A 13,936-nucleotide genomic window follows, 5' to 3' on the forward strand; every position below is an offset into this window, starting at 1 on the left:
CTTTTTGTTCATTAGAATATCCTCTTCTATGTAATGTCTTTTAAGTCTTTGAGCATTATTTATTGATTTTAAAAATGTCTTTTAGAGCAACTTGTCAGATATATGGGTTGCAAATATCTTTTCTTATTTAATAACTTTTGTTTTTAATGACCTTGTGAACAGAATGGAGTTTTTTTATAAGTAGAAAATTTGATTTTAATAAATTCTGGTTAATAATTTTTTTTCATTATGCATTATCTTTTTTATCTTAAGAAACCTTTTACCTATAAGATCAAGAATATACTACATTTTTTTCTGGAAATAATTCTTTTCAAGTTAATTTTTGTTTGTCTACAGTATAGATCAAAATTACTTCATTTCTATCAAGAACTATTTATTGAAAAAGTCATTTTCTTCACTGAATTGCAATGACACCTTTGTCATAAATTAGGCAATACATATGCCAGCTAATTCTGGCCTTTCGATTATGGTGCAGTGATTTATCCTTACACAATACTATTCTGTCTTAAATACTATAGCTTTATAGTAAATCTTGACATCCAACTTTTTTTTCCTTTCTTTTATTTTTTAAGATTTTATTTATTTATTTGACAGACAGGGAGCATAAGCAGGGTGAGCTGCAGGCAGAGGAAGAGGGAGAAGCAGGCTCCCAGCCGAGCAGGGAGCCTGATGCGGGGGCTCGATCCCAGGACTCTGGGGTCACGACCTGAGCCAAAGGCTGATGCTTAACAACTGAGCCACCCAGGCGTCCCTTATTTTTTTTTCTTAATAATTTATTGATTGTCTTGGATATTTTTCTAGGTCGTGCGTGTGTGCATATGTATAAAAGAGAACTGATACTTTAACAAAACTGACTCTTCACATCCATGAACAAGATTATCTGTCGTTCTATTTATGTTGTCTTTATTTTCTCACAGAAAAGCTTTGTTGATCTCAGTAGAAATGTCTTGCAAAATTTTGTGCTAGATTTTTTCCCCTAAGCATTTGATAGTCTTTGGTGTGATAGGAAATGGTTCTCTTTATCTACATATTTTCTAAATTTCTATTGCTAGCAAATTAAAAAAAAATGATTATCTTTGGTTTTATTGAGGCATAATTGGTATCTATACCAAAGAAAACATCTTTAAAGGATACAATTTGATTTATTCTGATATATGTGTATATCCATGAGATAACTATCAAGATAAAAAACATATGCTTCTTGCCCCCAAATTTTCTTATGCCTGTTGTCTTCTGTGGCTGGTGGTTCCATTTTAGCTAAATTTCAAAACCTTTGCTACGTTGCTTGGGGTCTGCCTTGTTTGTGAACCTTCAGTTCTTATGTAAGATTTCCATGCATAGTGGGATATAGAACACAGTTCAGTTCTCAAAGTCTTTGTTGTCTTGGGTTTATTTCCCACTTGTGAAGCTCATTGGTGAATCCGGGCTTTGGTCAGCTCATACACAAAATTATGGTATAATTTTTCAAACTTTCTCCTTTCTGAAATTTCCTTTATTCTCTCCAGAGCTCCAAGAGTACATTTTCCTGTTTCATTTGATTGTATGTTTTCTGGGCAGGACAGTACATTTCTCTCAGAATTTTAGCTTTCTCTGCTTCAATCCTTTTTTATTTTTTCTTTTCCTTTTGAGAATGCAATGACACAAATGTTAAACTTGTTGGTATTGTCCCACAGCCCTGAATCTTTTTAAAATATATAAATATTTCTTTCTCTTCTTTAGATTAGATAATTTCTAATGATCTATCTTCAAATCACTGGCTCATTCCCCTATCCTTTCTGTTCTGTTATTAAGCCCACCTACTGATTTTTTATATCAAATATTGTATTTTTAGTTCTAAAATTTCCATGCTGTGGAAGTGCTTATGCATATATAAATGAATATAAATGTTATATAATATCAAAACCTGGATCCTGGAAATGTCAAATAAAATAAATCACTAAAGTATTTGATAAAGGAAAAGAAAGTCAGTACCATAGAGTTATAAGTTTAATAGAGCAAAAATGTTACTTCCATAACACAAGTTGAAAGCAAAAAATATCATTAGTTTTGGTTACACAATGGGAGTAAACTGGGAAAATTAAAGGGCGGCAGGTGATCTATCAGCAACACATAGTATCAAATTGCTCTTAGAAGGAAAAATCTGAACTCACTATAAACACTGGAGTATTTAGAAAAAATTTTACAGCTTCAACGTTAAAAAAATTACATTCATAAAATCCTTTACAAGGATTTTACTTAAAATTTAAAGAAAAATTAACCACTATCTACTTAAACTAGTCTAGAACATAATACAGTGCCTCCAAATTTATTTTGTGCAGCTCACAAATCTTTACCAAAACTTGATAGAATATTCCAAACTTGTAAGCTGATTCATTTATGAGTAAAAAAGCAAAAAAAAAAATATAATAAATTTCAAATGTACACCAAAATAATAATGCATCATGATAAAGTAAGAAATTTTACAGAAATGGTTTCCAAGATTAATTGCATGAGCACATTAGAGAGAAATATCATTAGTTACTAAATTTATTTGATAAAGATTGGCAAATATTTCTCATATGAGCTCTATGTAAAAATAGAAATAGAAGAAAAAATATTAATTTAAATTTTACTACCCCAAACTAAAATCAAACCTGCATACTAGAGAGAAATTTGAGGGTATTTTCATTAAAAATCTTAAAAATTCGAATGGTTAGATATCACCAGTACCAGTTGATAATGTTTCACCTAATGCAATGAGGTAAGAAAATAAATTACATAAAATGAAATGGGAATAGAGGCAGCAAAATAAATGGTATGTTAATACATATGATTAAATCTTTAGGAAACCAAAAAGGTCCTTGTATCAAATCTTTTTTTATGTTATGTTAATCACCATATATTACATCATTAGTTTTTGATGTAGTGTTCCATGATTCATTGTTTGCATATACACCCAGTGCTCTACTCAGTACGTGCCCTCTTAAATACCCATCACCAGGCTAACCCATCCCCCCAACCACCTCCCCTCTAGAACCCTCAGTTTGTTTCTCAGAGTCCATATCCTCATATGGTTCGTCTCCCCCTCCGATTTTCCCCCCTTCATTTTTCTCTTCCTGCTATCTTCTTCTTCTTCTTTTTTTTAAACATATGATGTACTACCTGTTTTAGAGGTACAGGTCTGCGATTCAACAGTCTTACACAATTCGCAGAGCTCACCATAGCACATACCCTCCCCAATGTCTATCACCCAGCCACCCCATCCCTCCCACCCCCCACCACTCCAGCAACCGTCAGTTTGTTTCCTGAGATTAAGAATTCCTCATATCAGTGAGATCATATGATACATGTTTTTCTGATTGACTTATTTTGCTCAGCATAATACCCTCCAGTTCCATCCACGTCATTGCAAATAGCAAGATTTCATTCCCTTTGATGGCTGCATAATATTCCATTGTATATATATACCACCTCTTCTTTATCCATTCATCTGTCGATGAAAATCTTGGCTCTTTCCATAGTTTGGCTATTGTGGCCATTGCTGCTATAAACATTGGGGTGCACATACACCTTTGGTTCCCTATATTTGTATCTTTGGGGTAAAAATCCAGTAGTGCAATTGCTGAGTCATATGGTAGCTCTATTTTCAACTATTTGAGGAACCTCTGTACTGTTTTCCAGAGTGGCTGTACCAGCTTGCATTCCCACCAACAGTGTAGGAGGGTTCTCCTTTCTCCGCATCCCCGCCAACATCTGTGTTTCCTGACTTGTTAATTTTAGCCATTCTGACTGGTGTGAGGTGGTATCTCACTGAGGTTTTGATTTGGATTTCCCTGATGCTGAGCGATGTTGCACACTTTTTCATATGTCTGTTGGCCATTTGGATGTCTTCTTTGGAAAAATGTCTGTTCATGTCTTCTGCTCATTTTTTTATTGGATCATTTGTTCTTTGGGTGTTGAGTTTGATAAGTTCTTTATAGATTTTGGATACTAGCCCTTTATCTGATATGTCATTTGCAAATATCTTCTCCCATTCTGTCGGTTGTCTTTTGGTTGTGTGGACTGTTTCCTTTGCTGTGCTTAAGCTTTTTATCTTGATGAAGTCCCAATAGTTCATTTTTGCCCTGGCTTCCCTTGCCTTTGGCGATGTTTCTAGGAAGAAGTTGCTGTGGCTGAGGTTGAAGAGGTTGCTGCCTGTGTCCTCCTTTAGGATTTTGATGGACTCCTGTCTCACATTTAGGTCTTTCAACCATTTTGAGTCTATTTTTGTGTGTAGTGTAAGGAAATGGTCCAGTTTCATTCTTCTGTGTGTGGCTGTCCAATTTTCCCAACACCATTTGTTGAAGAGACTGTCTTTTTTCCATTGGACTTTCTTTCTTGCTTTGTCAAAGATGAGTTGACCATAGAGTTGAGGGTTCATTTTTGGGCTTTCTATTCTGTTCCATTGATCTATGTGTCTGTTTTTGTGCCAGTACCATACTGTCCCGATGATTAAAACTTTGTAATAGAGGTTGAAGTCCAGAATTCTGATGTCGCTAGCTTTGCTTTTCTTTTTCAACATTCCTCTGGCTATTCGGGGTCTTTTCTGGTTCCATACAAATTTTAGGATTATTTGTTCCATTTCTTTAAAAAGAGTGGATGGTAGTTTGATAGGGATTGCATTAAATGTGTAGATTGCTCTAGGTAGGATTGACACCTTCACAATATTTGTTCTTCCAATCCATGAGTATGGAACGTTTTTCCATTTCTTTGTGTCTTCCTCAATTTCTTTCATGAGTATTTTATAGTTTTCTGAGTACAGATTCTTTGCCTCTTTGGTTAAATTTATTCCTAGGTATCTTATGATTTTGGGTGCAGTTGTAAATGGGATCGACTCTTTAATTTCTCTTTCTTCTGTCTTGTTGTTGGTGTATAGGAATGCCACTGATTTCTGTGCATTGATTTTATATCCTGCCATTTTACTGAATTCCTGATGAGTTCTAGCAGTCTTGGGGTGGAGTCTTTTGGGTTTTCCACATAAAGAATCATATCATCTGCAAAGAGTCAGATTTGACTTCTTTGCCGATTCGGATGACTTTTATTTCTTTTTGTTGTCTGATTGCTGTGGCTAGGACTTCCAATAATATATTGAATAGTAGTGGTGATAGTGGAAACCCCGCCATGTGTCTGACCTTAGGGGGAAAGCTCTCAGTTTTACCCCATTGAGAATGATATTCGCTGTGGGTTTTTCATAGATGTCTTTTATGATATTGAGGTATGTAACCTCTATCTCTATCCTCTGAAACGTTTTGATCAAGAAAGGATGCTGTACTTTGTCAAATGCTTTTTCTGCATCTATTGAGAGGATCATATGGTTCTTGTTCTTTCTTTTATTAATCTATTGTATCACATTGATTGATTTGAGGATGATGAACCAAACTTGCAGCCCAGGGATAAATCCCACTTGGTCGTGGTGATAACCCCTTTTAATGTACTGTTGGATCCTATTGGCTAGTATTTTGGTGAGAATTTTTGCATCCATGTTCATCAAGGATATTGGTCTGTAATTCTCCTTTTTGATGGGGTCATTGTTTGGTTTGGGGATCAAGGTAATGGTGGCCTCATAAAATGAGTTTGGAAGTTTTCCTTCCATTTCTATTTTTTAGAACAGTTTCAGAAGAATAGGTATTAATTCTTCTTTAAATGTTTGGTAGAATTCCCCTGCGAAGCCATCTGGCCCTGGGCTTTTGTTTGTTGGGAGATTTTTGATGACAGCTTCCATTTCCTTAGTTGTTATAGGTCTGTTCAGGTTTTCTGTTTCTTCCTGGTTCAGTTTTGGTAGTTGATACATCTCTAGGAAGGCATCCGTTTCTTCCAGATTATCTAATTTGCTGGCATAGAATTGCTTATAATATGTTTTTACAATTGTTTGTATTTCTTTGGTGTTGGTTGTGATCTCTTCTCTTTCATTCATGATTTTATTCATTTGGGTAATTTCTCTTTTCTTTTTGATAAGTCTGGCCAGGGGTTTATCAATCTTGTTAGTTCTTTCAAAGAACCAGCTCCTAGAGTCGTTGATCTGTTCTACTCTTCTTTTGGTTTCTATTTCATTGATTTCTGCTCTGATCTTCATTATTTCTCTTCTCCTGTTGGGTTTAGGCTTTATTTGCTGTTCTTTCTCCAGCTCTTTTAGGTGTAGGGTTCGGTTGTGTATTTGAGACCTTTCTTGTTTCTTGAGAAAGGCTTGTATTGCTATATACTTTCCTCTCACTGCCTTTGCTGCATCCCAAAGATTTTGGACAGTTGTGTTTTCATTTTCATTGGTTTCCACGAATCTTTTTAATTCTTCTTTAATTTCCTGGTTGACCCATTCATTCTTTAGTAGGATGCTCTCTAGCCTCCATGTATTTGAGTTCTTTCCGACTTTCCTCTTGTGATTGAGTTCTAGTTTCAAAGCATTATGGCCCGAAAATATGCAGGGTATAATCCCAATCTTTTGGTACCAGTTGAGACCTGATTTGTGACCTAGGATGTGATCTATACTGGAGAACATTCAATGGGCACTAGAGAAGAATGTGTATTCTGTTGCTTTGGGGTGGAATGTTCTGAATAGATCTGTGAAGTCCATTTGGTCCAGTGCGTCATTTAGTCTTTATTTCCTTGTTGATCTTTTGCTTAGATGATCTGTCCATTTCAGTGAGGGGGGTGTTAAAGTCCCGCATTCTTATTGTATTGTTGTCGATGTGTTTTTTGCTTAATAATTGGCTTATATAATTAGGTGCTCCCATGTTAGGGGCAATAGATATTTACAATTGTTAGATCTTCTTGTTGGATAGACCCTTTAAGTATGATTAGTGTCCTTCCTCATCTCTTTTTATAGTCTTTGGTTTAAAATCTAATTTGCCGGATATAAGGATTGCCACGTCAGCTTTCTTTTCGTGTCCATTAGCATGGTAAATGGTTTTCTACCCCTCTCTTTCAATCTGGGGGTGTCTTTGGGTCTAAAATGAGTCTCTTGCAGACAGCATATTGATGGGTCTTGTTTTTTTATCCAATCTGATAACCTGTGTCTTTTGATTGGGGCATTTAGCCCATTTACATTGAGGGTAACTATTGAAAGATATGAATTTAGTGCCATTGTATTGCCTTTAAGGTGACTGCTGCTGTATATTGTCTGTGTTCCTTTCTGGTCTATGTTACTTTTAGGCTCTCTGTTTGCTTAGAGGACCCCTTTCAATATTTCCTGTAGTGCTGGTTTCGTGTTTGCAAATTCCTTTAGTTTTTGTTTGTCCTGGAAGCTTTTTATCTCTGCTTCTATTTTCTATGACAGCCTAGCTGGATATCGTATTCTTGGCTGCATATTTTTCTCAGTTAGTGCCCTGAATATATCATGCCAGTCCTTTCTGGCCTGCTAGATCTGTGGATAGCTTTGTTTCCAATCTAATGTTTCTACCATTGTTGGTTACAGACCTCTTGTCCCGAGCTGCTTTCAGGATCTTGTCTTTGTCCTTTAGACTTGTAAGTTTCACTATTAGATGTCGGGATGTTGACCTATTTTTATTGATTTTGAGGGAGGTTCTCTGTTTCTCCTGGATTTTGATGCCTGTTTCCTTCTCCAAATTAAGGAAGTTCTCTGCTATAATTTGGCTCCAATATACCCTCTGCCCCTCTCTCTTTTTCTTCTTCTGGGATCCCAATTATTCTAATATTGTTTCATCTTATGGTATCACTTATCTCTCGAATTCTGCCCTCATGGTAGGGCAGTAGTTGTTTATCTCTCTTTTTCTCAGCTTCTTTATTTTCCATCATTTGGTCTTCTAGATCACTACTTCTCTCCTCTGCCTCATTTTCCTAGCAGTTAGAGCCTCCATTTTTGATTGCACCTCATTAATAGCCTTTTTGATTTTGACTTGGTTAGAATTAGTTCTTTTATTTTTCCAGAAAGGGTTTCTCTAATATCTTCCATTCTTTTTTCAAGCCCAGGTAGTATCTTTAAAATCGTCATTCTGAACTCTAGTTCTGTCATCTTACTAATGTCCATATTGATTAGGTCCCTGACAGTCAGCACTGCCTCTTATTCTTTTTTTTTTTTTTTGAGTTGTTTTTTTTCCATCTTGTCATTTTGTTCAGAGGAGAATAGATGAATGAGAGAACAAAATGCTAACAGGGTAAAAATGACCCCAGAAAAATATACACTAAACAAATCAGAAGAGAGCTGAAACCAGGGGAAAAGAAAGGGAAATAAAGAAAAAGAAAAAAAAAAGAGAAAAAGATAAAAACAAACAAAAAACAGACAAACAAACCAACCACAATATGATCAAATATGATCAGGCTGATGCATAGATCAGTGCTACTACTAGATTTTGAGTGTGTTTTGGTCTGTTAGAAGTGCCTCCCAAAATTTTAAATAAAAAAAAACTTATATATGTATAAAAATAAGGGTAAATACGATGAAGGGATGGAATATGATTGTAAAGGTGAAAATTATCATTGATTTTATAAGAGGAATTGATAAGACTTGGTTGAAAAAGGAAAGAAGAGGATTTAAAAAAATAGGGAGAGAATGTGATCAAGCAGGAGACCAGAACAAAGCCATACACTAGTGATTTAGGGTATATTTTGGTCTGTTAGAATAAACTGTATCCCAAAATTTTAAAGAGAGAATGACTTATACATATATACCAAAAATAAGGTTAACTACTATGAAGGGATACAATATGACTCTAAAAAATGAAAAATAAAAAACAGTTTTAAAAAAAGGGATTGATAAGATGTTGTTTGAAAAAGGGAAAAACAAAATTCAAAAAAAAAGAAAAAGAAAAAGAAAGTAAAAAAAAAAAATTAACTTTGAAAGACTAAAGAATCAGGGGAAAAAAAGCCATGAATTCTCTGTGCTGTATTCCCCTAATGCTGGAGTTCTGCCATTCTCATTGATCGGTAAACTTGGTCTTGGCTGGCTGTTCTTGCTCGTCTTCCCAAATGTCTTTGCGGGAGGTGGAATTGCCCTGCCCTTGCCCTCTGGGCTAAGTAATCTGCTCAGTTTTGCTCTCGGGAGCTTTTGTTCCCTGCAAGCTTTCCATTCAGCTTTGGAGGACAAGAGTGAAAATGGTGGCCTCCTAGTCTCTACCCTGGAGGAGCAGAGAACTTGGGGCCCCACTCCTCAGTGCACCCCCACAGGAAAGCAGTCAATCACTCCCATCTCCCCGGTCTCCAACCACACTCTATGCACACCTGGCCTGTGACCTAATGTTTCTATCTCTGGCACCCGACCCTGTGTGGAGTCTCCAAATCCAGCAGATCCTTGCGGTGTGCTCCTGCATCGCTCCTCCTGGGGGAGGAAGAGGAGTCTTCCTGGATCTGATGCTTGTTGGGTCCCTGCTGGAGGAGCAGTGGGCTGACTGTGCCTCGGATTATGGCTTATGGCAACGCCGAGCTGAGAGCCCGCGCCTTGGCTCTGTCTCTGCAGCCAGCTTCCCCGCTCCGATTCCTGGGAGCTCTGCCACCCTCAGGCACCCCCGGTCTTTTGTGACCCTGAGGGTCCTGAGACCACACTGTCCCACGAGGGTTCCACCCCTGCTTAGCCACTGGAGTGACATCCCTCAGCAGAGCAAACTTTTAAAAGTTCCAATTTTCTACTCTGCTGCTCTATCACTTGCCAGAAGCGGCCAATGGAGGCCCCCTCCCCTGCCGTCTATCTTCCCGAATATCCTTTCGGATTGACTTCTCTACACGTCCTACCTTCCAGAAAGTGGTCACTTTTCTGTTCAGAGAGTGGCTCCTCTTCTTTTCTTCAATCTCCTGTTGAGTTCGTAGGTGTTCAGAATGGTTTGATCCTTATCTAGCTGAATTCCTTGGACCAGATGAAATTTAGGTCTCCTACTCCTCCACTATCTTGCTCCTCCTCTATCTGTCAACTTTCAAAGGTGGGTTGAAGTTGCTTTCCTACAGGAACTATTGGTATTGTTAATAGGTAGACCATTATTCACCTTGAACTACTTTAAATGTTTTTTTTTTAATCTGAAAATATCGTTATTTTGCCTTCATATTTAAAAATGCTTTCATGGGCATAGACTTTTAGAATTTACATTTTTCTTTCAGTGCTTTTTTTATTAAATTTTTTTTATTTGAATTCAATTAGTCAAGGTTGAATGCAGTTCTTTTGAAATTGGCTGTTAGGAAGGCTTTGGGTTATAAACTAACATGACGGCTCATCTGTTGTTATAAATACTCAATGGAAATTTTCATTTTTCCATCTCATCAGAGGTCAAGACTAGTACAGGGAGGTAAAACTTTACCTCCACTGATCTTAAGTTTTCAGGTGGGTCTGTCTCTTGAACAAAAAGACAGATTAGCAAGAGAAAAACAGTTTATGTTTTTTAAGATTTATTTATTTGAGGGAGGTGACAGAGAGAGGGAGAGAAATCCTTAAGCACACTACATGCTTGGTGCAGAGCCCCCCAGGTCTCATCTCACAACCCTGAGATCACCACCTGAGCAGAAACCAAGAGTAAGAGCTTAACTAACTGAGCCACCCAGGCGCCCCAAGAAAAAACAGTTTATTGACTCAGCACATATCACACTAGAGAAAACTAAATCAAAGCATAATACAAAGCTGCAGCTTAGAAATGCAGCTTATATAGCATCTTCTCCAAGAACAGTACATTTGTAGAGAAATGATAGAATAAAGACAAAGCGATGTAAAGCTTCTAAGGGTGGCAAACCATGGGAAGGTAAATGCATGGGAAGGTGGCAATAGAGTCAAGTTTGTTTGCAGATTCCTTTGGTGCCCATCTCTGTGCTAAGAGTCTATCTTCAGTAAAAGGAGACTTTATATCCTGCCTTTAAGCAGAAAAGGGAGGTTAGAGAGATAAAACATTTTCTGTGCCTTGTTCTTTTCTTTCCTCCTCCTTTTTTTTTTAAATGACAAAAGGAAATCACCATAGTTCCCTCCCCACCCCCAGGTTTATTGAGATACAATTGACATATACCATTGTGTAAGTTTAAAGTGTACAACTTGATGATTTGATACATGTATATATTGCAAAATGATTAGCACAATAAGGTTAGTTAACAAATCCAGTACATCACATAATTACCATTCTATTGTGGTAAGGGTGAGAGTATTTCAAATTTACTGGCTTACCAACTTTCAAGTATACAGTCCAGTATGGTTAACTTTAGTCACCATGCTGTACAGTAGATCCCCAGAATTTACTCATCTTATAATTGGAAATTTGTACCATCTGACCAACATCTCCCCATTTCTTCCATTTCCTAGCCTCTGGCAACCATTATTCTACTCTCAGTTTATATGAATTCAACTTTTTTACATTTTACATATAAGTGAGATCATATGGTATTTTCTTTCCATGTCTGCCTTATCTCACTTAGCATAATGTCTTCTAAGTTCATTTCATATTGTCACAAATGTCAGGATCTCCTTCTCTTTTGTGGTTTCTCTTTTTTCTCTTTCCATTATTTATATATATCACATTTTCTTTATCCATTCATCTGTTGGTGGACCCTTAGGTTGTTTCCATGTCTAAGCTTTGCAAATAAGAATGCAATGAACAGAGGGGGCGGAGCAAGATGCCGGAGGAGTAGGAGACCTGGATTTCGTCTGGTCTCAGGAATTCAGCTGAATAGGGATCAAACCATTCTGAACACCTACGAGCTCAACAGGAGATCGAAGAAGAGAGTAGCAACAACTCTCTGAAGAGAGAAGCGACCACTTACTGGAAGGTAGGACGTGCGAAATGAATCCGAGGTGATATTCAGGAGGATAGACGGCGGGAGAGGGGGCCTCTGTGGCCGCTTCTGGCAAGTGCTAGAGCCGCGGAGCACAAAATTGGAACTTTTGGAAGTCAGTTCCGCTGAAGGACTTCACTCCAGTGGCTAAGCAGGAGGTAGAAACCTCGCGGGACAGTGTGGACTCAGGACCCCCGGGGTCACAGAAAGACCGGGGGTGCCTGAGTGCAGCAGAGCTCCCAGGTATCGGAGCAGGAAAGCCGGCTGCAGAGATGGAGCTGAGGCACGGGCTCTCAGCTCGGGGTGGCCATAAACTGTGATCCGTGGCCCAGTCGGGCCACTGCGCCTCCAGCAGGGACCCACCAAACAGCAGAGCCGGGAAGACTCCCCTTTCTACCCCAGGAAGAGCAGCGCAGGAGCGCACCTCAGGGATCTGCTGGATTTGGTGACTCCACACGGGGTCGGGTGCCAGAGATAGAAACGCTCGGTCACAGGCCGGGTGAGCACGGAGTGCGGCCGGAGATGGGGGAGACGGGAGTGATTGCTTTTCTCTGGGGGCGCACTGAGGAGCAGGGCCCCGAGTTCTCAGCTCCTCCGGGCAGAGAGTGGGAGGCCACCATTTTCACCCTGGTCCTCCAAAGCTGTACCGAGAGCTTGCAGGGAACAAAAGCTCCTGAGAGCAAACCCCAGCAGCTTGCTTAGCCCTGACCGGCAAGGGCGGGGCAATTCCGCCTCCGGCAAAGACATTTGGGAACCACGGCAACAGGCCCCTCCCCCAGAAGATCAGCACGAACAGCCAGCAAGCCAAGACCAAGTTTACCGATCAAGGAGAACGGGAGAACTCCAGCGCTAGGGGAATACTGCACATAGAATTCATGGCTTTTTTATCATGATTCATTAGTTTTTCAAAGTTAATTTTTTAACTGTTTTTTGTGTGTTTTTTTGAATTTTTCTTTTTCCCTTTTTCAACCAACATCTTATCAATCCCTTTTTTAAAAAAAACATTTTTTATTTTTAGAGTCATATTTTATCGTTTCATAGTTGTTACCCTTATTTTTGGCATATATATATATATGTATATATATAAGTTCTTCTCTCTTTAAAATTTTGAGATACGGTTTCTTCTAACATCAAAATATACCCTAAATCACTAGTGTATGGCTTTGTTCTAGTCTCCTCCCTGATCACAGTCTCTCCCTTTTTTATCTTTTCTTTTTTTTTTAATCTTCTTCCTTCTCCTTCAAACAGCTTCTTATCAATTCCGTTTATAAAACCTTTTATAATTTTCATCTTTACAGTCATCTTCCATCCCTTCATTGTATCAACCCTTATTTTGTACATATATAAGTCTTTCTTCCTTTAAAATTTTAGGAGGCACTTTCTTCTAACAGACAAAAATACACCCAAAATCTAGTGTGTGGCACTGATCTATGCACTAGCCTGATCATATTTCATCATATTCGTTTTTTGTTTTGTTTTGTTCTGTTTTTGTTTGTTTTTATTTTTTTCTTTTATTTTTTTCTCTTTCTTTTTTCTTTCTTTACCTTTCCTTTCCCCTGGTTCAGGTCTTTTCTGATTTATATAGAGTATATTTGCTGGGGACGTTGTTAACCTGTTGTGTTTTGTTTTCTCATTCATCTATTCTCCTCTGGACAAAATGACAAGACAAAAAAAATCACCTCAGCAAAAAGAACAAGAGGTAGTACCGTCAGCCAGGGACCTACTCAATATGGACATTAGTATGATGTCGGACCTAGAGTTCAGAATCATGACTTTAAAGATACTAGCTGGGCTTGAATAAAGCATGGAAGTTATTAGAGAAACCCTTTCTGGAGAAATAAAAGAACTAATCTAATCAAGTCGAAATCAAAAAGGCTATTAATGATGTGCAATAAAAAATGGGGGCACTAACTGCTAGGATAAATGAGGCAGAAGAGAGAATCAGCGATATAGAAGACCAAATGATGGAAAATAGGGAGGCTGAGAAAAAAAGAGATAAACAACTACAGGATCACAAAGGCAGAATTCGAGAGATAAGCGATACAATAAGACGAAACAACATTAGAATAATTGGGACCCCAGAAGAAGAAGAAAGAGAGAGAGGGGCAGAAGGTATATTGGAGGAAATTATAGCAGAGAATTTCCTTAATGTGAGGAAGGAAACAGGATTCAAAATCCAGGAGGAACAGAGAACCCCTCTCAAAATCAATAAAAATAGGTCAACACCCCG

General features: G+C 38.1%; 1 protein-coding gene across 1 annotated transcript in view; it reads right to left on the minus strand.

The window, feature by feature from the left end:
* Window positions 1-1,136: 1,136 nt before the first annotated feature.
* Window positions 1,137-13,936, minus strand: part of KLRK1 (killer cell lectin like receptor K1) — a 37,649-nt gene continuing 24,849 nt past the window's right edge. Inside the window, exon 9 of the mRNA XM_088025916.1 lies at window positions 1,137-1,621. Coding sequence (XP_087882042.1) covers window positions 1,573-1,621 — 49 coding nt within the window. The 3' untranslated portion in view covers window positions 1,137-1,572. The remainder of the gene's footprint in view (window positions 1,622-13,936) is intronic.

The sequence above is a fragment of the Eumetopias jubatus genome, unplaced genomic scaffold (assembly GCF_037043125.1).
Source record: "Eumetopias jubatus isolate StellerSeaLion01/CBP00866 unplaced genomic scaffold, mEumJub1_p1.0 scaffold_8, whole genome shotgun sequence".
NCBI lineage: Eukaryota > Metazoa > Chordata > Mammalia > Carnivora > Otariidae > Eumetopias > Eumetopias jubatus.